Raw genomic sequence first — 26,186 nt, 5'->3', positions numbered from 1 at the left:
AGGTAATATGTCATCACATCTGACCCAGATGCCACCAACCTATAACAATTTCATGAGAATCAGAAGTGCTCCAGGTCTTCTGGATTGACTGGTTTGCAGAGCTCGTTTTCTAGTAAAAAACCCCCCAAAAAAAACAGGATAAAAAACAGACCAATGTGAACAAAAAGATTTGACTGTAAGTAAAGCCAGATAAATAAGAATGTAATTATGTTTAAATAAAATTCTTCCATGGAAAATATACTCCGTTCATAAAGAGAATTTGAATATTACATGCTTACAAAATGCTAAGGGGGCATCTGCAATATACAGCACAAGTAAAAAAAATACTTGTGTACTTCTTTATCTTAGAATACCATGCATTGTAGCTCAATTGTACATGTAAATTACAGTAATCTCTACCACTTATGAACAGGCAGAAAGTTCTCAGCTGACAGGGCAGATCACAATCATTTAGCCTCTAGATGTGCTGCAACGGACACAGTGAGCTCCAAATGGGTATAGGGATGCTGTTAATATGCCACAGAGTTTAGTAGTGTGCAAAAATTGGCAGCTTAGCACCCTTTCTGTACCCAAAGCCTCAGTGTAAATCATCAAGTCTCAAGTTGGGCTGTACTGAAGGTTACAAGGGCCTGACACATGTCAACTCCAGGAAACAAACTCAAGTCACCCTAACACACAAACCATTCCCTATGATTATACTACAATTGATGTGTCTGTGGAGACTTAACCTTGAATACTGGGCTTGGCTTTGCAATCCTGTCTATAGAAAGTCTGCAGTGCCTTGCCCAATTAGCGATAAGGACTTTGACTAAGCCACTGCAAGACATTCAACTTTTTGTTTTTGAGCCACACCTGGGATTAGTTTGGCATCATTGTCCTGCTAAAGATGACCTTTGGCCCAAGCTTCAGTCTTTTTAGCCTAAAACAAGTTATCTTGCAGTATTTTTTGTATTTCTGACCATATTTCTTTCTTCAATTGCAAGTTCTCACTAATGGAAAGCATGGCGTCATTTAAGCACCTCTGTATGTAACTAAGTATGATATATATGGAGGAGTGAGCAGTGGAAGTTTTGTGCTATACACATTGGCTGATCTCATATCTAAAATAAAATAGTAAAACTGATAAAAAAAAATATTTTGTTTCATTGATGTGGACACAGAAGCTCACAGTTGTCGAGGAATGCTCACTGGTCAGAGAACAAAGGATGTCAGACGAAGAATCCATTTTGTTTGCTCGATTCCTCTTCCACTGCTGAAACGTTGTGGCTGTTGTTATGACTGCCAAAACATGACCAGAGGGAACAAATTTAGCAATAATGAAAAATAAAATACTATTATTTCTTAAAAAAATGCGATCGGTAACTTACCAGAAAACAAATCATGTGACTCTTACATCTATAGGTGTTGCTGAACTGTACTTCACACAGAGTATAAAACAAGTGCTCTGCATATAATCTCAAATATTCTTTTTAGAAAAGATTTTGCCCATCAGGAGCCAATAACAGCATAACAAATGTATTAACTCAAAAAATTGTCACCCCAGCATTTAGGCCTCAATTAAAATCTAGGCAGGACAGCTTCTACCCCTAGATATAAACACTGGGATCCCTACTCTTGGGCAAATCACCCTGGACTCTAGTCCTTCTTGGTAGAGCCTCAGTCTTTCACTGATAGTTTAATGTCTTCCAAACACAGTTGCCCTGTTTTACTTGAGATCAGATTGTAGCAATCTGTATAACAGAGAAGAAAATGTCCTCAATTTCATTGGTTGTCAAACCAAGTCCCACCAGCAGTGCATATTATTTGATTATCTCTCAGCAGCACAGGTAGATTAGTAATACCAATGACACACAGGTTATTAGCACACACACACAGTGGAGTTTTGTCTTGTTTACATGTGCATTGACAGGTTGATTCCATGTCTACCAGAACACACATGAAGACAGCAAAAAAAACAAAACATACATGAGCTGTCCCAGGATAGATGCTGTAAACTATGGTGGAATTGTATTGAGTTTAAGGAGGAGTTTATTGTACTTCCAGATTAGTTAGGAGACCAAACGGAATAAATAGCCAGTAACAAATGAACCCAGTTTCACTTACCAGCATGAGAAGCCAGGCCGTCACCGATATCTGTTAAACATTCCCTTGAATCTGATTCCACAGGGTCACTGTGGCTCTTTGAGATAAAATAATATTTGGTTAGTAGTAAATCTATTATATGCCAAAGCGCACCTGGTTCCCACAAAGTTAAGGAATTCTATTACAATCTCTTAAAGGTGTAGCTCACCATTAGATTAACTTGTAGCATGATGTAGACATTCCAAGACAATTTGCATAAAGTGTTGATTTCTTTTAATTCTTGGTGAATTTTAAATTATTAAGATTTTCATTTAACAACTCTCCAATATGCCTGGTTGCTAGTGTTTAACTCTATTTTTACATATATACATGTATTGTTTTTTCTACCATTTAGTAGATATAAGCTTCAGTTCCTCCAAATGCATCTGGAACTGCTTGAAATTAGCAGAAGCCAGTTGGACACAGGTATACAAAGTGCGTGGCATTGTGTGTACTCATTTGTAATTGGTACTTATTTGCAATTGGTACTTTTTCTCAGCATGGGGGATACATACAACAAAGTAGCCTGATATTCAAACTCCTTTAAATACAATATCCACAGATAATTCAACTAACTTTGTGCCCCCACTGCCATCAGGAAACAAATGATACAGCAAATTATACGTACAGGTATGGAACCAATTATCCAGAATGCTCTAGACCTGAGGTTTTCCAGAAAAGGGATCCTTCCGTAGTTTGTATCTTCATACATTAAGGGGATTATTTACTAAAACTTGAATTTCTCTCATTTTTATTAAACCAAGCTTGACCAAACTTCCATCCACAATTGTATCTGATTTATCAATAAAATAACTCGAAAAAGTCGATAAAATCAACCAAAAACATGAATCACACAAATTGTACAGATTTGACGCCCGAATCGATCAATTTTTTCAGGTTAGTGCCCAAAACCCCTGAATTTTTCGCATTATCAGACAAAACACAGGGCAGATCACGATATCTTCAAATTGTAGAAAGGGACATCTCCCATTGGCTGATTTTCGGGTTCTGACTTTTAGCAGATGTGGGGTATAATAATGGGGATGTGGGGTATAATAAATCTAGAAAAATTCAAGTTTCTTTTTTCCTCTAAAAATTCAAGTTTTTGCCCAAAAAACATTGATCAGAAAAAAACCCGAATTTAGTATACAACTCCCTATGTGTAAATAACGTTAAATAAACCCAATAGGATTTTTTTCCTCTAATAAGGATTAATTATATCTTAGTTAGAATCAAGTACAATGCACTGTTTTATTATTACAGAGAAAAGGAAAAAAGCTTTCCGGATAATGGGTTTCCGGATAACAGATCCCATACGTGTCATAATCATAAGTTAAATAAATATACCTCATTTATATCTTCAAACACTCTCTGGATGGCGCTCTGGATGTCATGCTTGGGCTCAAAGTAGATCTTCAATTTTGTTATGTCTTTGGCATTAATAATCTGAGGATCTTTTAGATATATGCTCAACATTTGTTTTCCATCATTTTCTATGGAACAAGGGTTAGACAAATGACAAATTCAGTTATGTTCCATTGTAGCACTGTCATTGTACTTAAACATATTTTAACTTGGCCTTTGAGTGCTTCCACAACCCCCCTTTTTTGTATATTGTATTGTAGCCAGAAGCTGCAGGCTAAGTTTCATGTGGGTTGTAGCACCCCATACTCACCCCTTTAAAGGAGAAGGAAAGGCTAAAATTAAGTAAGCTTTATCAGAAAGGTCTATATAAATACACCAGTAAACCCTCATAGTAATTCTGCTCTGAGTCCTCTGTCAAAGAAACACCACATTTCTTTGCTTTTATTGTGTACACATGCGCTTCTGTATCCGACTTCCTGTTTTCAGCTTAAACCTCCAGGGCACGGCCTTGAGCATGCTCAGTTTGCTCCTCTCCCCCTCCCTCCTCCCATCCCTGCTGTAATTGAGCTCAGAGCTGTTAGTGAGCAGGGAGAGACTCAGGCAGGAAGTGATGTCACACCAGGCTTATATGGCAGCTTCTATCCTGAACAAACAGAGTCAGTGTCTAGAGCTGTTTACTCAGGTATGGTAAAGCATTCTGCAGAATAAATATAGTGTTATAGCTTGCACTATTGTGGCTAATCTATTGGCAATAAACTGTCTTGGAGCTTCCCTTCTCCTTTAAACAAATGGTGGTCCTATGCTTTTAAAAAAATGGGCATTGGTTTGGGCAATCTCTCTCTTAAAAGCCGCAAAAGCTAGTGGCGGGGGAGGATCTAGCCCTCAGACTGAAAACAAGGTTCAGGAGACACAAGTAATGCTATTATTCAGAGGTACAAGTTTTTTTATACTATGACCGGAGGTAAAAAAGTTAGGGACACCATATGGGGTTTACCTTGATGTGGTATGGTCGCTTATCCACTTTATGATCGTAACTAAGAACCCCTGTTTTTGTAAACACATGCACTTGCATATATACTGAATTATTTATGAGACAGGGGACCAGGGAATGTGCATTGATTAATTGGCGAAATCAGTAGCACTTCCATTGTACTTAAACATATTTTAACAGCCTTTGAATGCTCCCACAACCCCCCTTTTTTGTATATTAAAACTTAATTCGGAAAGATATGACCAAACAAGACATAAGATCAGCAACGTTCACTACCTTTCAGGGTGTAATTGTAAACAGACTCCTTCAGCAGCCTGACGGAATCCCAAAGAGAACCCTGTGATACAGAAAGTGGAAGTTTTAATTATTTTACACAGTTAAAGAGATACTGACACCTGAAATTAAACTTTTTTTTTCATCTATTATAATATTGGCTTTGCAAGCTACTTCTAACTTTGCCATAAAGTATTTGCATGATGCTTTTACATTACCTGTCTGATCCCCCATGTTCCTGTATGAGGGGGCTGCCATATTTGTGCAGCAGGAGTCCGTTAGCATTAGAAACTGTAACTAACAGGCTGAGATGGGACAGTCAGGTTGGCAAAGTCAGAGTGTCAGAGAGTCAGGCTTAGGAACTTCAACTAACAATTATATACAAAAACAAACCTCTCAGCAAAAAATGATCAACATGACCTATAGGTAACATTTAATGTTCATTCATATGCTAAAATTCATTTTTTAGTGTCAGTATCACTTTAAGGCACATCATTTCCCTGGCGCTGTCAAACTTACCTCTGTGTTATGGATGTAGAAAGACACACACTGACTTCCAGCATTAAAATCGATCCAGAAGTCTTCCAAGTTTTCGTCCTGTGGTTTTTTCAGCTATGCATTGCATCACAAACAGAGTTAGCAGCACTAAATACTGTACACCACTTTATAAAGCATGCTAGGTTTGTCTTACCTCATCCAGATCAGTGAAAACAGTGATGCAAGGAAATGTATAAACCCTAAAATGAAGATGGACTCACATGTTAATTTTATTATTGTATGTTTTTTTGTTTTTGTTTACAGCTTCATTAAAATTTGATGCTCATCAATTGACATTGCTACTCTTGTCCTAACATAAATGTCATATGCACCAGAACAATAATAGCAACCATGTCAGAATATACTGTAGTCTTGCTTGTCTATGGCATTTAAAATAATATAATCTCAATGCTGATCTAAATCACCACGACCAGGAAAATGTTCATAAAAGGTTCTTCAAGGATAGGATACAGAGAAGAATGCAATGCATCTTAACAGTGCACCAGGAATACAATAACAGTATATTGGACAAAGGAGTCCGTAACCTTTTGGAAAAGTAATGGAACTTGTAATCAATGAGGCTGATTTACCCTTCCAGCACCACAGTGGTAACATACATGTTATTTATTAATAAACAGGGGGGGACCACACATTGCTTAAGAACCTTCTATTTACAACCATGGTCTCATGATCTTATCCACCTTACTTTGTTTTCAGATGTTATAGGGGTATACAGTGCTACCCAGTAATTCATCCTAGTAGCACTGTCCTTCAACAAGGTCTCTACTAGCATTCAAGTGTTTGGCCAAAGTTATTGGGTTGACTGCAAATTAATTGGGTGCACAAATACAAAAGATTTCCAAACCTAAAAGAAATACAAATAGTAAGTTGTATGCGCTTCCCGTCAATTAGAACCCCCCACAACACTTAGGGGCCGATTCACAAAGGGTCGAATATCGAGGGTTAATTAACCCTCAATATTCGACTGGGAATTAAAATCCTTCGACTTCGAATATCGAAGTCGAAGGATTTTAGCGCAAATAGTGCGATCGAAGGATTATTCCTTCGATCGAACGATTAAATCCTTTGAATCGAACGATTCAAAGGATTTAAATCCAACGATCGAAGGAATATCCTTCCATCAAAAAAACTTAGGAAAGCCTATGGGTACCTTCCCCATAGGCTAACATTGAGTTCGGTAGCTTTTAGATGGCGAACTAGGGGGTCGAAGTTTTTTTTAAAGAGACAGTACTTCGACTATCGAATGGTTGAATAGTCGAACGATTTTTAGTTCAATTCCTTCAATTCTAAGTCGTAGTCGAAGGTCGTAGTAGCCCATTCGATGGTCGAAGTAGCCCAAAAAACACTTTGAAATTCAAAGTTTTTTTACTTCAAATCCTTCACTCGAAGCCCCTTAGAGTCTTAACCGGACTGAAAAAAGGAAAGTCTTAGGGGCACATTTACTATTGGTCGAATATCGAGGGTTAATTAACCCTCGAAGTAAAATCCTTCGACTATCGGAGTCAAAGGATTTACCGCAAATGCTTCAAAGCCGCAAAAGCTAGTTCGAAGGAAAAATCGTTCATTCGAACATTTAAATTCTTCGATTGAAGGATTTTCCTTCGATCAAAAAAAGCTTAGAAAGCTTATGGTGAAGGTCCCTATAGGCTAACATTGGTGCTCGGTAGGTTTTAGGTTACAAAGTCGTAGTTTTTTTTTAAAGAGACAGTACTTCGACTATCGAATGGTCGAATAGTCGAACGATTTTTAGTTTGAATCGTTCGATTCGAAGTCGAAGTAGCCAATTCGATGGTCGAAGTAGCCAAAAAAAACTTCAAAATTCAAAGTATTTTTCATTCTAATCCTTCACTCGAGCTTAGTAAATGTGCCCCCATGTGTTCTTTTTGACAGGAAGAGATTCCGCTGTGCAGACCCACAGCACACGTCTCTCTCACCAACGCCGTGCAACACTCCGTCGGCCTCAAAAAGAAAACAGAGAACACAATGTTAATTGATAAATGCAGGCACCCTGCTTGGTTATTACTCACAAGATTGCTGGATATTAGATCGCATATCGATAGAAATTCACAGTGCGGCTCCCATTTCAGTCCACTCTGTTGCCTCTTGTTCCGTAGTCCCAAACACACTGATGCTCTTCCTGGATGTTCAGTCTCAGCTGCAAAATTCCATTCAATCCAGGGACTGCAAATTTCAGCGTGCGTTGTACTTTGCTATGGACTAGGAAATCGTATCGGGCAAGCAGATGAAATGGCTCAAAATTGTGATTGAAGTTTTTATTGAACTTGCTCTTGTCTTCTCTATCAAAATCGCGCCTTCAACTTGAAAGCGGGAAAGCAAGACAGAATCCAAGTCAAGAGCAGAAGAGCTTGTGAAAGCACCGATGGGATCTAATTGACAGGAAGCGCATACAACTTAATATTTATATGACTTTGAATAAAGTTTCATATCATTTGTAGGTCAGGAGTCCATATGACTATTTTGTTTCCAACTAAGCCAGAGGGACCCACCCCAGATCCAAATGCAGTCAAAATACAAAAATTTATATCAAAAAGATATATGTAAGATAAAGATATATATAAAAGATATAAGATAAGCCTTGGGACATATCTTTTTGATATAAATTTTTGTATTTTGAATAAAGTTTGACCAGGTCGGACTGGACCCACACCAGTCTGCTGCCCCAAGCAGGCTCATGCTGCTGCTTGATCTCTCCACCCCTGGACTTGATCGAAAGAACAGTTATGCGCCATTGGCCAAAAGAGGGTTGCAGCTGGGGCAGGGGGCTTGGAGGGGGGTGGGGGTTCATGTGTCAGAAGCCTCAGTCTCTCCTGTCTGACACTGGCCCAGTGTATCAGTCAAAGAGGCATACGATAAGTCCACTCTGGCTTTTATGTTCATGCCAGAACAAACTCCTTCCACACACCGACACCTATGGACTACCTCCTGCTAGAACCTGCGCCTAGTGATGGGAGAATTTGCGCCGTTTCGCTTCGCCGAAAAATTTGCGAAATGGCGCCAGCGTCTAGTTTTTGACGCTGGCGCCCGTTTTTTCCGACGCCGGCGCACGTTTTTGACAAAAAAAATTTCGCCCATCACTACCTGCGCCATCTTGTTGAACAGAAATGGTATAAACCATACAAATAAATCATAAAAGTACCATTAAGCTTAAATTGCATAGAGCATAAGATAGGTATATGTTTACACAAAAGATAAATAAGCTGTATAGAATATAATACAATTGTTTAAGTTCTAACATAGCAGATGAAGACAGGTCCATAGCTCTCTACAAGACTATAGAATAAAAACTTTTCTCATATAAAATAGGACAATTGTTGCCAACAAATAATTTGTTTGTACTTGAAGCTAAGAGACCGGGCTGGTTCTCCTGTTCATTGAAAAATTGCAATGACCCAGGGTACTACTGTAGGATAGACACACCGCCATCATCCTCTACTTTCTGGATCTTCTTTATATTCTGGGTGTGTATGTGCAGCTGAGTGAAAAGCTGAACACATAAGCAAAAAACCCGCTTTTCATACTACTGCACATGCACACCAGTCCTAGAGCCCCAGCGAAGCTCAAAGAAGCGAAAAAGCTGCAAACTTTTGTCCCAACCATTTTGGCATCCCCAGTGATTTTTTTCATGTTTTGATATCATTTACCCTTTAACCTCTCTTACACTCCCCACCAATTTAACACAATGTCCTTGTTGCCAACCTTTTAAATATATTATTTGCCATTAACTGAATTGTTAAAATATAAGACTGGTGATTAAAAGTAATACAAAAAGCACTATGGGGAAAAGGATTTTTCTTTTGATGAAAGGAAAAAAAAAAATGTAAATTTCCAGAATATCACACTGTTCTTAAAGGGATGGTTCACTTTTAAGTTCACTTTTAGTATGTTATAGAATGGCCAATTCTAAGCTGGTTTTATTTTTATAGCTTTTTTTTTATCATTTGCCTTTTTTATTATTTTGACTTCTTCTGACTCTTTCAAATAGGGCTACCTGACTCCATCTAATAAGCAAATGCTCTGTAAAGCTACAAATATAGTGTTAATGCTACTTTTTATTACTCATCTTTCTATTCAGCCCCTCTCCTAATCATATTTCAGTCTCTTATTCTTAGCAATGCATGGTTGCTAGGGTAATTTGGACCATAGCAGCCAGATTGTATTTTGTAAACTGGATTGCCGCTGAACAAAAATCATATCAAAAAACACAAATAAAAAACGAAAGCCACTTGTAAATTGTCTCAGAATATCATGCTCTGCATCATACTACGAGTTAACTCAAAGGTTAAAAAACCCTTAAGCAGTAAATATATAATCTGTCCAGTGCACCCTGATGTGAAGAGATAGTGGTTATGGCTATTAGCACCACTAGATTTTTTTCCACTTACACAGAGAAAATACAACCTTTAGTGTGTCAAGAGTTATATTTAAAATTATTATTTTATTACGTTACCCATCCATACCCTTTGTTGTTCTGATGCCTAGAATTCAAGCAATTCAAAAACTTTCTGCAATCCTGGAAAATGGAAACAAAATAGTGGGTTACTCCAGATGTAGGATTATTCACAGGATGAAATGTTATACGTTTACAGAAGAGGAACATATCATGAAAGCACCTTATTAGCAAGAAAAATGCTTGCTTTTTGTTCAATAAGCATTTATGTAGCTCATAAATCCATAGTTTTGCTATTAACATAAAGGGGTTAATTATTAAAGGTTGAGAAGTCAATGGCAGAGGTCCCTTGAACCATTTGAACCATTTTGAAGATGTTCTGGTTTTTTCAGTGGTTTGTGCTCAAAAACTCGATCGATCATTTTGAGGTATTCAAGTTTTTTTTTGCTGATAACTCTTTCAATTCAAGTATTTAAGTTTTGCACCCCAATTACATTCAATTGAGTTTGTTTACATCCAGATTTTTTCATAAATAAGCAAATATTCAAGTTGCGAGTTTATTCGAGGTAGAAAAAAAACCTCACAAACTCGACTTTTGATAAATAACCCCCAAAATGTTGTTTATTGCTCAGAAATATTCATTAGCTCTGAATAACTACAGCAATTAACTCAAAACAAACATATATTTTTTTGAAAAATCTTTTACTTTAGCAGGTAAAACAGGCCTAAAGAAACCAAGGGAAAATTCAAAAGTCTGGAGAAAAAGAAGTGGAGAATAAACCACCATGGAACAGTCAACTTCTTGAACGTTTTAGAAGTTGCAGACCAGATAAATTAGTCTTTTCATTAGTTCTATCCAGAGAAGTATTTAAAAATTTACAAAAGTGTTATCTAGGTACAGTATTTCAAGAAATAGCATTTTAAAACATACATTTTTACAATTTTTTGTGCTGAAAGCCCACAATAACATGCATATCTATCCTCTTTGGTTACCGAGTTAATTCATTTGTAATGAGCCAGTGCACACTTATACAGCCTTGAAGCTTCTTAGGTGCCACCAGGAACTGACAAAGTACTGTGTATTATTGTCCTATCATGAAGGCAATGACAGATCCCCTATAAGTCTGGGTAGTTTTTGACTACCGTTTTACCTTACTTTGCCTGTATATTAAATTGGAGTGCCTTCTCAGTTTCTGTTATTGGTTTGATATGCACCTTCTGGCTTTAGGTCTACACATATTCAACATACATGGGGACTATTTCTATTTTTACTGTAGCCTTAGACTTGCCTACTTTTATAATTTTTACTTTGGTAAGCATTCCTAGCATTACAGTTTATTCCTCTTTTAATAGTGCTAGTGTTATGATTCACGAGACCATAATCATGACAAATCCTATACTAAAAACAAATAAAGGGTAATATTTTGCTTATACTGGTTTGTGACATCAGTGGATGGACTGGGCTAGCAGCGAATACAGTCTGCCACACATTTCTCGGGCCAATTTATCAGCCTGATACTTGGGTTTCGAGTCAATTTGGAACTCAGTGTAAGGATAAGGGAAAAGGCAAAAGTAACATTTCTTGCCACAGAAGTAGGTGAATCTAGGGAGGTCCTTTATCCAGAAACCCATTCTTCAAATTATGGGCTCCCATAGAGTCAATTGTTAAGAATTTGCACTGTATAAATGGGACAGTAAAAGCCAATAGATTATCCCAAACAACTACTTAATATGGGCTGTTAACAGCCATGAGGCAAGTTGAGAAGCTTGGGCACAGTGGAGTAACTATCGGGGAAACATGGGTGCGATCGCACCTGGGCCCCACAGCAAATGCAGTAAGAATACTGCACTTTGGTTGTCTCAGGGCCCTGAAAACCCCATTGGGGTAGATATGTTTCACCTGCACACGGTCTCTCTCTCTCTCTGGATCCCCATGCATTGCTCTTACACAGCTTCTACTAGCAATAATGCAATAAAACTAGTCCTGATTGGATTGGAAGCGGTCACACAGATTGCTGTGATATCTCTGTGTATACGTTTCCCAATGTTGCGCATTAGTGCTTACAAAGGAAATTCTGTTTACTCAATTATCTTTGTAAATAGACAATTTTGTGCCCATTTTATCCGTTTTCTCTTGCATTTATAAATTAGCCCTATGACCTTGGCTACTGGTTATTCCCCTTCACTGAGCATACGATTTATTTGCACATTGCAGTAATAGCCACACTACATACCGTTTCAAATTCTTTATCCTTAATTTCTTTAAAGGCTTCAGCAAGAAAATTATCTTCAAACCATCGATGAACAAAGCTCTCCCTAAATTTCTTCCCCATCATCCGGCACAGTGCTTCTGAAATGGCTACCTGAATATCATAGTCTTAAGGGCAAATGAAAGAAGAAGTTAGAAGTTAAAATACCACGTTAACAATTCTTTGCCTGTCAAGAAATAAAGCTGGCTCATAAAATCTGCCAAGTTTTAAAAGGCCAGTAGACCCATATTTCGGTTTAGGTGGGGCAGGATATATTCACCAAACAGGAAACTCATACTGAAGAAGAAAATTTTGTATCATTTATAGAATAGTATGATTTTCCTCTGTTTCTAGCCAGCCATGCATATTATAATATATAATAATATATATAATTATATATAATAAGATGCACCTTCTTGGCCACTAAAACACATGCCAGAAGCTTTTGTAAGGGTACAATTTACTATTGTAGGGTTATGTGAAGCACAATGAAAAACTATGCGCAGGCAGTCATTTAAGTGTAAAGTGAAGAGTGGAGGTGGTAGAGCATGATTCCTTTAAACAGTTTTCATCCCCAGGGTCTGGGCATCTTGTTAAAACCAAAGGCAAAAAGGATGGTGAAAATACAGGTAAATACCCTCATTGCTTAAAGGGGACCGTCACCCAAAAAAATTATTCAAAATCCTATTTTATCACATTAGTCACGCAAAATGAACTTTAATTACAGTATATAAATTATTTGAATCTTGCTTCCTTCAGTCTGTGAATTCATAATTATAACAAGCAGGCAACAGCCATTTTGTGGACACTGTTATTAAGACAAGCCTTGTATCTCTCAGAATGGGGGATCTGATGTCCATTCCCATGCACTGGCTACACAATTAAATGGTAAAGAGAAGGAGGGAATGTGGGGAGAGCAGTGACATGTAGGAAGTGTTGAATGGAAAGTGAAAGTAATTGTCTGCCCCGCAGACAATATTTGATTGACAGCTGAGATTTTTAAATGAGCTTACAACAGCTATGAATGCTTTAATAAAAAATAGAAATTGGATTTCATGTTTAATTTGAAAAGGACTTTTATTATACAGATTTGTGTGTCTGGGTGACAGGTCCACTTTAATAAAGAAATACATCTTGGGAGAAAACTCATAAGAGCAATACAATTATACCCAGCACTAGACAAAATAACACAGAAGGGCTCAAAAAGATCAATGCCCTAAAACTCCTTTTCTTAACTTCCTTTCTTATTGTTATAGAGAACCCAGTTTTAGCAAGATATTTGTATTTCATAAAAGGAAAGAACTGGTCAAGGGGGTGAATACTTTGCAAGTTGGAATGGCCCATACTGATAAATGCAAACTGGTGTAGCTTACCCAACTGGTTTCTATCAAATATAGCCATTTTGTCTTAATGAATATGAAAGATCAGCAGAACTCAAATTCTAGTGCAATATATTAAAAAAAAAAAAAAGAAAGAAAGAATCACCTCCAGCTTCTAGTATTGTTCTTGCTAAATCTTTCCTAGAAAAAAATAGAAAAATTAAATTACTAATTAATATAGAATATGTTAGTCTGTACACTTTCTATTCTGTAAAAGAAAGAAGGTTTAGGTTAGATACTAAGCTTGTCAAGGCCTGGGACCAGTTTCCAGTTCATTTATACATAAACGTTGTTGCACATTTATCTAACACCAATAATATCTAGGCAAATTTACATCTCACCAAAGATGTCCAATGTACCCTTTCTTAAAAAGCAAAAAGCACAAATCAGTGCTGGGATTGCAAGTCATGCAGCAAATATGGCCACAAGTCACCATATGAAAGCTCCTGTATAAGTGACTCATCCACCACATCATTAAGGTATTTGATATCAGATGAGATACTTCACTTGCGTCATGTAAATGTGTAGTATACCGAAGGGAAACCAGGTAACATTTGCCTAGATTTTTTATTTTAGCAGAAAATGATTTAGCAGACACTTACGTAAGCTCACACACATCTTCAGAGCAGTGCAGTTTCTTCTTGTCTTCCCTTGAGATGGAATCTAAAATGCAGTTTATAGTCCTCAGAGCCTTTTCCAAGATTTCAGAGTTTGGTGTCCAATAGAAATATGAAATTAAAAGTTTGCATGGGAAATTACTAAAATAATGCTACTATTAGAATAGATTTATTATTATTATTATACCTCCAAACGGAGATGGCAAGCAAGCCATTTCTCTGTGACGAGATGCCCAAGTCTGATTAAAAAACTATTGAGCAGCTGCCTTTTCCCTTGAAGAGGAGACAAAGAGATGTAGCAAAGATGTAGCAAAGATGAACAGCAAGCAAACCCAAAAGCACAATAAACACACAGACAGCACAAGCATGGCTGCAGCTTCCTTATTCTTACAATGGCAAAATCTTTTATTCTCCTAGACATGAGAGTATGCTTTACTTACAGTAATACATTTATACATACTTCCAAAGCCATTTATCAGAGTGCAATGTTTTATCCTTTAAAATCAATGCACATGACTACGTGCCTCAGACCATACCTACAATTCTTTATGCAATCAAGAGATATGGGAAACAAAGATAGAGTAGGGTTTCTTGTATATAAAGATTTTAATAGGTTTAGTTTTAGCCAGTAGTTCCTATTACTGTTAATAAATAAGTCCAGGATGAAACCCATATTTACTTTGAAACATTTTGGGAATAATGGGAACCAATGAATTTCATACAAAAGGGTATATGAGACTTCTAACAAGGTATCCCAGTAAAAGTAATCCTGCAATTTTTACACTAGTCGTCATGGTTGTGGTCATTCTATCTTTTGTTGATGACCGGTAGCTCAGTCTGTTCCATGGAGGTCTCCTTGCTTTGCCCTGATTTAGCATGTGGCTTAACATTGTAGGAAACAGAAACATTAACTATGGTGGAAGCAGATCGTGAAAAGAAAGCAAGATTTGAGTCGGTTTAAACACTTACCATCCTCACAGTTACATTTACAAATCACCTAAGATGTAAACAGAAAAAAAGATATGAAAATAAAGGTAATGTTACATACCTAAAAACAAGTAAGCACTCTTGTACTTTCCCACTTTTACATATATTTGTCTCAAAAATATGGGGGGGGGGATTGTAGTACAGGGTCCCTCTCACAAACAATCAGTAGCCGCTTTGCTTAGGCTGAAGAAAGTGAAATATCTTCCGAAATAAATGTTAATAATGGTATAACTTTTCCCTGGAATCAATACATTGATTTTCAGTCATCTTCAGTGACCTCAATTTATATTACATTCATATGAAAAAGTTTGGGAGCCCCTCTTAATTCTTTGGAGTTTTGTTTATCATTGGCTGAGCTTTAAAAGTAGCAACTTCCTTTTAATATATAACATGCCTTATGGAAACAGTAGTATTTCAGCAGTGACAAAGTTTATTGGATTAACAGAAAATATGCATCATAAGAAAAAGATATATTACATCAATACTTAGTTGAGCATCCTTTTGCAAATTAACAGTGTCACGAACACGGTACTTCCAACCGCACGTGACTTTAGGTGTGGCTATCAGGGGTCACTCACTCAGTCTCTCACCCACCTTGCACACAGGTTAGACTAACACAAAAGCACCCCAAACACCAACCAACACCCACAAAATTCATTCGCTGCCACCATCTATCATTCACAGGCGATAGAAACCTAATGTGACTATTCCCCTGTTCTCTCTAACAGGTAATAATTCACAATACACCAATTCATTAACACTCTCTCACTATAGTCAGTTAGTTCCTACTGACTCAACAAGTACTTCAGCATGCAGACGGTTAAGGCTCACAGTTACACTCTTTCAGGCTAGGTTCGTTTAGAGCACCAAAGACAATCTTATTAAATTCTCTTTACTATTATAAAAGGTATAACAGTGCAATATACAAAAGGATGTTACAAAAAAAGACATACATTCAATAATACAATTACAAACAGTTGTAAAATAAAAGGGAAAACATGGAAAACCTATACTTAACTCCAAAGATATAGAATTCCTGGTCCTGGAGTCAAGGGGAAACAAACGGGATAACTTCCAATCGCAATTGGTCCTCCAAAGTAAATCCCAAGTTTAGTCAGAAGAGCTGACTATTATTAGTGATTTCAGGGCATCAGGTAACTGCACACTCCCCCCTCCGTCAGGAATGCAAGGGGCGTGGCCCAGCAGGACACAGATTGAGTTTTTATGACCTCCTGTGAGTAGGAACTGGACCAAGAATATAATGACCATAACTCTCCATTGGAACATAGGAGAGAGATGATATTATATTCATTGGTTATTAATTCTCTCCTGGATTCCATAGATACTAAACATCAATACTGTGTGACCTGCACCTGCCCAGATATTCACATCTAATATACAGAGTACCAAACCTAGTCATGTTTGGACTGTTGGAAAGATGAAATTGCCTTGAACCCATCACCAGTTTTTTATACTGTTGGTACAACAGGTATAGGTTCTGTAAGGATAAATATATTTGAGTATACCTTATATGTGACCTTCACTTCACCTTTGAGGGTCTTCCTGGGAACTTTAAGTTCTCACTCCTTGGGCTTTCCCCCTCCCCATGGAATGGCTCTTATCAGCCAGGGCATGGAGGAGGGCATTACAGCTCTGACCCCTCTGACCATAGTGAAAAGAGGCCTGTTATGTGTCTGATTTAGATGTTGGCAGAAATATTTCTCATGATACCTTGGCCTATTTTATTAACTATTACAGGCCTGTATCATGACAAACAGCCTCTAGATGCCTCCTGTAGCCCTTGATGTGTGTCTGGATTGGGGATGGCGGTATTTTTGACCATTCATCCATACAAAATCTCTCCAGTTCAGTTAAATTTGATGGCTTGGACAGCCTGCTTCAAATCATCTCATAGATTTTCCATGATATTCAAGTCGGGGGACTGTGACGGCCATTCCAGAATATTGTACTTCTCCCTCTGCTTAAATGCCTTTGTAGATTTCGAAGTGTGTTTAGGGTCATTGTCTTATTGGAATATCCAACCCCTGTGTAAGTTTAACTTTGCGACTGATGCTTGAACACTATCTTGAAGAATTTTGTTGATATTGGGTTGAATTCATCCAATCCTCAACTTTAACAAGGGCCCCAGTCCCTGAACTAGCCACACGGCCCCACAGCATGATGGAACCTTCACAAAATTTGACAGTAGGTAGCAGGTCTTTTTCTTGGAATGCGGTGTTCTTCTTCCATCATGTAAATAACCTGATTGTTGTCTCATCAGTCCAAAGCACTTTGTTCCAAAATGACTGTGGCTTGTCTAAATGAGGTTTTGCATACAACAAGCCACTCTGTTTGTGGCGTGAGTGCATAAAGGGCTTCTTTCTCATCACCCTGCCAACAGATGTTCTTTGTGCAAATTTGCTGAATTGTAGAATGATATACAGATACACCATCTGCAGCAAGATGTTCTTGCAGGTCTTTGGAGGTGATCTGTGGGTTGTCAATAACCATTCTCATAATCCTCCGCATATGCTGCTCCTGTATTTTTCTTGGCCTGCGAGATCTGGGTTTTACAGCAACTGTGCCTGTGGCCTTCCATTTCCTGACTACATTCCTTACAGTTGAAATGGACAGTTTAACTACTCAGAAATTTTTGTAGCCTTCCCCTAAACCATGATACTGAACAATCTTTGTTTTCAGATCTTTAGAGAGTTGCTTTGAGGATCCCATGTGATCACTTCAGAGGAGAGTCAAACAGAAGCACAACTTGTAATTGGCCACCTTAAATTCTTTTTCTCATGATTAGACACACCTGCCTATAAAGTTCAAGGCTTAGCGAGCTAATGTAACCAATTTGGTGTTCTAAGTAATCAGTATTGAGCAGTTACATGCATTCAAATTTGCTAAATTACAAGGGCACTCAAATTTTTGCACAGCCAGTTTTTCACATTTGATTTAATGTCATACAACTGAAATACTGCTTTACTAAAAGTCTTTGTTCTGAAAACACCCCAGTAGATGTTCCTGGGAAATTAAAGACATACCACTGTTATCTTTTTTGTTGAAAGTGGAGTCAATTATTATGCAGGCTTAGAGGGGTTCCCAAAATTTTTCATATGACTGTATTACATCATTCAGAAGCAACTGAGATCTTGAGAGCTGTACAATGCATGGATGTTGTTCTGGGAAAACCAGACAAACCCTGATAGCAAACAAGACTGTTCAAAGTGTTTAAGCTAATTTATAAGCTAAATGAAAAGGCATAATGTATTGCATACTCTCCTTTTGATAACAAATACATCCAAATTAGTCCAACCAACTTACCAAGGCAGTATCATAGAAATCTTCGACTAGGATGAGCAGGTTTGCTTCTTTAGAAATTCTCAGAAAATCAACAGTTCTTTCAAACCACATGACCATGTAGTTAAAGGAGAGACAAAAATTAATTAACCGAAATGTAAAACTGAGAACTTGTAGACTACAAAAAAAGATTCTGTAATATACAGGCTACAGCTGCAAAGGTCGCATTACTTGGCATCAGGGTGCTCCACGTATAAAATTTTCTAACATTCAATTTTTCTCTCTCAATTTGGAATCTGATTAGTAATGGCGCCTTTCTGAAGTTTGCTTCTATGATTTCTAAGCAATGGTATTCATGTTTTCCATGTACCTCTATGGGTGAGAAGTGAAAAGGGGCTTTTTTATTGCTGCTGTGGTGGAAACATCTCTGGTGGAAAAAACTTCACTACTGCATAACCACGCATGCCATGTGGAAGAAAAGAAAGCTGCAAAACTTAAGCCTGTTTTTGGCCTGTATGGACTGTCTTAAGAATACTTATTTATACATCATACAAGTGTGATGGGCTCAGTCTGTTATTTCTAAAACAGTACCTAACCTTTATCTTGTGTGGAATATCATATCACTAAAATGTGATTGTGCAGAATGAAGTCATTAATGAAGAAATGTCCTTTTGTTCACTGATCCTTTTATTTTCTGTAATCACAGAAATACAATGTAATTTTTCTCGGCAAAACGTTTGAAAGTGGGAATGTCATGTGGTCAGAAATCTATAGGTCCTTGATTTCAACATTTTGCGGCCCTAGTTACATGGCCACTGGGCTAAACCACAAAAGAAAGTCAAACTTTGCTCTGAAAGGGCCAACAAACAACATTACATGCAGGTGATCAGGGGTATGGATGAGTAAGGATGGTGGGATTAAATAACAGTTGTTATCCATCATAATACTAATGTGCCATGCACCTAGTTCTGATGGAAAGACTTCCTTGAAAGAGGATTGAAAAACCCAGTAAATACTCCCAGCAATGCCCAGATTAGGCATACGTACAGGAAAAATACCGGGGACAAGCACTTGTCAGCCTCCCTACACTATTATATATCAAATGACTGTCTAGTTGCTAGGTTAAGTTGGACCATAGCAACAAGATAATACTATAGAAGAAAACTAGATACAAGAAATGACAAATGTTGCTTATCTTTGAAACCAGGCCCTGATGAACCAATGTTGGACTTTCCTGGCAGTCATTTTTGCAGAAGTGTTGAATACATTTCATTAATAACGAGACATGTTTGAATTCATTTCGATCCAGTTCCTAGAAGACATAAAAAAAAAAAGACAGGAAACTCAAAAAATTAAAGTACGAATAAAAGTCACAGGAGTTTCCAAATGTAATTCTTAGTACTTGCCTTATTTATAAGTTTATCCAGTTGGCTTAAAAATAACTTGTTTTGGAGCTGGGATGAGAAAATGACTTTGTCTTCAAATAATTCTGTGATTTTCTGAAACCCTTTCCCTTTAAAGGCATCAGTAATTAGAGTTTCCAACTGAAAAATAAAATGGCAGGAAGGACCCAATCGTTATCTGTTTATTGCAAATGTCCTGCACTATTTATGTAAAACTACCAAGGCTGTTTGGTTTATCTGAGCAGTGCATAGTATGGGTTGGCACCACTCTACAGCCAATAAATAACGGCATATATGAACGTGATGATGGTTTAGAAAATTGGTGGTGTACGGGCTAAATTACACAGGCGATTTTGTAGGATGGTGTCGGAATGAAAGATTCCATTGTACAAGTCGGTTGTAGTTGTATGGGTCAAAATATAGTGGGACTGCTACAAAAATCTGATTTGCCATCCGATGCAACACACCTGTCAGAATGGAAAACTGCATGCTGCATTTTCATCAGACATTAAAGTCGCATGTAGAAGATGTTTTAACAAACAACACCATCCAACTTTATCTTATCCGACCAGGGTCAGACAGACCAGCAGGACACCGGGAAAAACCCCGGTGGGCCCGGTCTACCCAGGCCTACTCCCTCCGAAAAAGGTCCCCTCTGCCAGAAACTGTGGGCACAAAGAGGAAGTGTAGTAAGCAGTGTTCAGCGAGGGGAGGGGCTGGGTTTTGGAGGAGCTGGAGCTCTCTATCGTGTGGGGGCCCCCAGGCAGCAGCCCCGGTGGGGCACATACAACCCAGTCCAACACTGGATCCAACTTAACATTATAGCTATGGGGATCGAATTTTATAAGATCCAACAAAATCTTGTGCTGTTGCAGGACAAGATTTTGTGGGTTAGATAAAATATAAGCCACAAAATCTGATCAAAATCCCAGATGTAGTTTAACCCTAATAGTTTCCACTATGGTAGAATTTTTTACATATATTTTTACAGATGATTTTGGCAACACTAGCATACTTACATGGTACTGGGCACGAGTGTCCACTTTTTCAGTTGGCTGATTTCCTTCCTCCTAGATAAACAATATTTGCCTGTTATTGATCAAAAGAACCACAAGAGGGCAAGCTTAAAGCATTCACTTTTACACATCCAGCAGGCACAACGGGTTGAACATTCTCACTTCAAATTGTTCCTTCTTGTGTATAAACCACATTCACACCAACCCCTCTCTTGCTGTGTCTTAGAAGCATCTGGAAATTTAGACCACCTGGCAGGTAATAGTATAAGCACTGGACCCGAATGCTGTACCACTAACATTTATTTAATAACATTTATTGTAGCTATTCAGATTCCAGGGTGGCTTTTAGTGAAAATAAACCTCTTTTGATTTAATATACGCCCAGTACATTTAAGATGTGACAAACTTGAAGTTTCCAACAAAACTTTTTTCTGGATTTGCAGTTATTCACACAAGAAAATGATGTTAAAAACAATGCCAACTCCAGTTTGACACAGCAAGCAAATTCATAAAGGTGGTGCAAAAATAGAGAATTTAATAATGAAAAAATACACCAAATTCAATGAGAGTCAAGCTTTTGAATATGACATCTTTGTATCCTACTCATATACAGTCCCCCTTGTGCCACACGTTTTACCATAGTAAACAATGCTATTTGTACACAAGTTTGTTTTTACTGGCATAAACGGTAAAAAACAACTCCCAGCAACCTCTTTGGCTGGTCTCTTCTACTTCAAGCTAGAGGTAATATTATTTTACCCTCTATTAATTCTTTCCTATTTCCTTCCATTGTTCTTTTTCTACCCAGTTTCCCTTGTTGGAAGATGTGAGCTGTGATTCCCTTAATACTGTTTATAATAAAGAATGCATCCAGTGACTTATCTGTAGGTTATTAGGGTTACACCATTGGGCCAAAGCCTAATTTTACAACAGGGCTGCACTATGCTCTGTATACGTTGCAGCAGTTTTACTGAACATTGTAGAAAATCAGAGAAAGAAAAACAAACAGATTTTTTTTCTACCAGCTTTCATCAAAACATAGACTACAATGTTAAGTACAAATACAAATTAAGTACAAGTATATCTAAAAACATTAATTAAGTTCATTAATCAAATGAACAATTTTCAAACAGCACAGAAAGTACCTGGTGCACCCCTTCACTTATATTCATGTGTCAATGAAATCAATAAGTCACAAAATTAAATATATCTGAAAAGCATTCATTAAGGACAATCAAATGAACAATTTTCAAACAGCACCGGCAGAACATGATGTACCCCTTCACTTACACTCATTGTGCTTGCGTCCAATATTATAGAAATCTCAGCAGGTAGATCTCAGGCAGACTCCCACAGCCGGGTGTAGCACATGATCCCAATCCACCTGCTGTTAATTCCACTCAACAGCGGGGGAAGTGCATTTCTTCAGCCTGTATTGGGAAGCTGCCATGCTGCTTGCATAATATCAAATTCACTGTACCCTTAGCAGCCAAACATGGAAAATTGACCTAATCTTTGTATATAAAATATTATAGTTTAAAATTGTAATGATTGAAAGTCCCCCAGTTCAGTTAATTTTAATTGATCACAAACTTTCCCTTGGAATAGGGATTTTCCCTGATGATCCATAGAATATCATTAGAGGCAACAACCACAGGGTCTTTTAAGTTTCAAGTTACACCCCAATGATATAGACTGAAATCAGGACAAACTTCAGGTATCGTTAAAGCCATATAGGAAAGAATACCTATGGAATTGCAAATATTTCAGTATAGATATGGAATCTATTATCTGAAATGCGTAGGACCTTGGGTTGTAGGCGAAAGGGTTGAGAACCATGAACTAAAGGCTAATAAATAACAATTAAATGAAAAAAAAATGAATCAATGTGATGGTTTTGCACCAACATAAATTTATGCAGCTTATTACATAGTACTGTTTTATTTTTACAGAAAAATGGAAATCAGTCAAAAAAAAAAATTGTTTGTTTAAATAGGACTCCATAGGAAATTAACTTTGTGGATAATGGATCTAAGTCGCACATTACAAAATGATATGTGATTGCAGTTGATCTAACTTGGCTATATGCTTGTGGAATTTCATACTAATGTCAATGTGAGTGCTTAGTGCCCATGCCCTTTGGGGTACAGGGGTACACTACTAATGGGCCCCGAGAGATGCAAAGATGCATTTAGTGGATAGCAGAATAAGGGGTCTGAACAGATCATGAATGTGGTTATGGTGTGTTAGAGAATGGATGGCCATGCATTTTTTCTCCATTGGGGTCTTATTGTACTTGTTGGAAGAGTCCATCTCCCTGGGATCTCAGGTGACTGGTGGGTTTAATTGAGGTTACACCCCAATGATATAGACTGAAATCAGGACAAACTTCAGGTATCGTTAAAGCCATATAGGAAAGAATACCTATGGAATTGCAAATATTTCAGTATAGATATGGAATCTATTATCTGAAATGCGTAGGACCTTGGGTTGTAGGCGAAAGGGTTGAGAACCATGAACTAAAGGCTAATAAATAACAATTAAATGAAAAAAAAATGAATCAATGTGATGGTTTTGCACCAACATAAATTTATGCAGCTTATTACATAGTACTGTTTTATTTTTACAGAAAAATGGAAATCAGTCAAAAAAAAAAATTGTTTGTTTAAATAGGACTCCATAGGAAATTAACTTTGTGGATAATGGATCTAAGTCGCACATTACAAAATGATATGTGATTGCAGTTGATCTAACTTGGCTATATGCTTGTGGAATTTCATACTAATGTCAATGTGAGTGCTTAGTGCCCATGCCCTTTGGGGTACAGGGGTACACTACTAATGGGCCCCGAGAGATGCAAAGATGCATTTAGTGGATAGCAGAATAAGGGGTCTGAACAGATCATGAATGTGGTTATGGTGTGTTAGAGAATGGATGGCCATGCATTTTTTCTCCATTGGGGTCTTATTGTACTTGTTGGAAGAGTCCATCTCCCTGGGATCTCAGGTGACTGGTGGGTTTATTGAGGTCATCTGGAGAGGAGGGGCCTACTTGAGTATGTAGCCCCATGATTACTGATGATGACCCAGTCCATGCAAGCAGTTGTATTCCTTTTTATATATGAGTTGATCACCAACAGTCATGCACAATTCATAATATGAGTCCTAACCTAAGCCAATAAGTTATTGTGGCCATACACGGGCAGATAAAGCTGCCGATATCGGTCGTTTGGACCGATTTGACAGCTTATCTGCCCGTGTATGGGGGCTTCCAATGGGTCTTCCCGATCGATATTCGGGAAGGTTGGATTTTTACCCGACCGGCCCATCGGAGCCGATTGGCGCATCGTAATTCGATCGTTCGGCCATACGGCCGAACGTTCGAATTACCCCCGATATAGCCATGCAGTTTAGTGGCATATCGGGGAAAAATCCGCTCGTTTGGCGACATCGCGGATGGCGGATCTTGGAGTCTATGGCCACCTTACATTGCAGTGATTGGTTTGCCTTGCACTTATATTGGGTGCATTTCAACAGGATTTTAACAGGATTTTCACGATTCCTGCTGACTTCACTGAATGAGGCAGTGGGAGGGAGGTTGTGATGTTTTGATGCTGTGTTTTGACTAGAGAATAAAAGAAAGGAAGCAAACAGACACATAACTGCTGTGTGACAGGTTTGTGCATGTTAAGTGTAAGTACAGGTATGGGACCTGTTATACAGAATGCTTGGGACCTGAGTTCTCGTGATCTTTCTGAAATGTGGATCTCCATATAATTAACTAAAAAGCTTTAATAAAAAGGATTACTTTTTAAAAATTGTGATTATTTGGATAAAAAGGATTCTATGGGAGATGGTCTTTCTGTAATTATGGGTTTCCGGATAACAGATTCTATACTTGTTCTGACTTTTGCCTGCATTTCCATCCTTTACGCTTGCTGTTTATCTAATATTCTTTCAATTTTCTCTATTATTATATTACTATATATCCTCTCTTTTGTAGCTGAAAACTAAAAATATTTAAAATGTAAAATCTAATAAATTTATTCCAAGTACCAGTTTATGATTTAGTGTATATTATACAAGCCTAGAGTGATGCAGATGCACAGTATTTATGGATACAACATTATTATAGAGCAATGACATTGTGACAGTTGGTACTGAATAGGGATGTAGCGAACGTCGGAAAAAAAGTTCGCGAACATATTCGCGAACTTGCGCAAAAATGCGAGCGGTTCGCGAACGGTTCGCGAACCCCATAGACTTCAATGGGAAGGCGAACTTTAACATCTAGAAAAGACATTTCTGGCCAGAAAAATGATTTTAAAGTTGTTTAAAGGGTGCAACGACCTGGACAGTGGCATGCCAGAGGGGGATCAAGGGCAAAAATGTATCTGAAAAATCTGCCTGTGTGTGCTTGGAAGAGATAGTGTAGGGGGAGAGCTGTTAGTGATTTCAGGGACACCAGTCCCACTCCCCAACACTGCTAGACTAATAGCACTGGGCTCTTATAGTAGTAGTAGTAGTAGTAGTAGTAGTAGTAGTAGTAGTAGTAAAACAACAAAAAAATAAATAAAAGCAGTCCTTACAAGGACTACTGTTATTGCAGCAGTCAGCAGATGAGATCTGAAGCAGGACAGCTGCCCACTGCAGCTACATACAGAGCACTGCAGTAGAAGGTAGATTACTAGCCAGCAAAGCTACCTAAGCTTAAATGTCCCTCAAACCCCTGCAGACTTCTGTCCCTACAATAACAGAGCAGTATCAAAACGATTACTAGCCAGCAAACTTTCAACTGTCCCTGAAATCACTAACAGGCAGCAGCTCTCTCCCTACACTATCTCTTCAGCACACACAGGCAGAGTGAAAAAACGCTGCAGGGCTTCGGTTTTTATAGGGAAGGGGAGTGGTCCAGGGGAGAGCTTCCTGATTGGCTGCCATGTACCTGCTGGTCTGGGGTGAGAGGGCAAAAAAAAGCGCCAACAATGGCGAACCCAAAATGGCGAACGTCGCGCGACGTTCGCGAACTTCCGGCGAGCGCGAACACCCGATGTTCGCGCGAACAAGTTCGCCGGCGAACAGTTCGCGACATCTCTAGTACTGAAATGCCTGTTTTTATTTGTATATTTTGCAGGTTTGTTTTAGAAGTTTATGGACTTGTACCAGACTAGACAGGAAGATAAAATTACATTATGTTTCTTCAGGTTGAGAGAGCCTCCATCCAGGTGCTAACATGGGCAGGCACAGCTTTTTCCATTGACGACAAAAATGCTTGGATCTCCTTGCACACAAAGTAATGCCCATCAATCACTTTGGCAGGAACAGTGGCAGAACAAGTCAAAAGAGGAACTTTCCCAAGAACACTACTACTTTGCTGAAGGGATCGTTCATTCGCGTAGGATTTGTATCATCAGAGAACCCTGATCTCAGTAATTAGCAGAAAAGAACACAAATAAGCAGTAAAACTGCAGCTGCAAATCAGTTGTTGAAATGAAAATTATAAATGAAATCTATTGTACA

General features: G+C 38.1%; 1 protein-coding gene across 4 annotated transcripts in view; it reads right to left on the bottom strand.

Moving 5' to 3' along the window:
- Positions 1-22,102, bottom strand: part of sycp2l.L (synaptonemal complex protein 2 like L homeolog) — a 49,232-nt gene extending 27,130 nt beyond the window's left edge. For 3 of the 4 annotated variants that reach the window (XR_001936166.2, XM_018267787.2, XM_018267788.2), the window contains exons 1-18: positions 21,813-21,950; positions 20,671-20,721; positions 19,655-19,792; positions 19,444-19,560; positions 18,273-18,368; positions 14,931-14,958; positions 14,149-14,234; positions 13,947-14,035; positions 13,451-13,485; positions 11,951-12,093; positions 9,787-9,839; positions 5,442-5,487; positions 5,270-5,362; positions 4,754-4,814; positions 3,469-3,614; positions 2,104-2,179; positions 1,169-1,278; positions 40-109 (exon numbers count right to left, since the gene is read on the bottom strand). Coding sequence is in view for 3 of the 4 variants with exons in the window: in XM_018267787.2 (XP_018123276.1) it covers positions 40-109; positions 1,169-1,278; positions 2,104-2,179; positions 3,469-3,614; positions 4,754-4,814; positions 5,270-5,362; positions 5,442-5,487; positions 9,787-9,839; positions 11,951-12,093; positions 13,451-13,485; positions 13,947-14,035; positions 14,149-14,234; positions 14,931-14,958; positions 18,273-18,368; positions 19,444-19,560; positions 19,655-19,792; positions 20,671-20,721; positions 21,813-21,839 (1,465 nt within the window). In the remaining variant the exon portion in view is untranslated. The other variant, XM_018267789.2, reaches the window with a different exon arrangement.
- Positions 22,103-26,186: the final 4,084 nt, after the last annotated feature.

The sequence above is a fragment of the Xenopus laevis genome, chromosome 6L, assembly GCF_017654675.1.
Source record: "Xenopus laevis strain J_2021 chromosome 6L, Xenopus_laevis_v10.1, whole genome shotgun sequence".
Classification (NCBI taxonomy): Eukaryota; Metazoa; Chordata; class Amphibia; order Anura; family Pipidae; genus Xenopus; species Xenopus laevis.
This window is presented reverse-complemented; position numbering and strand designations above follow the sequence as displayed.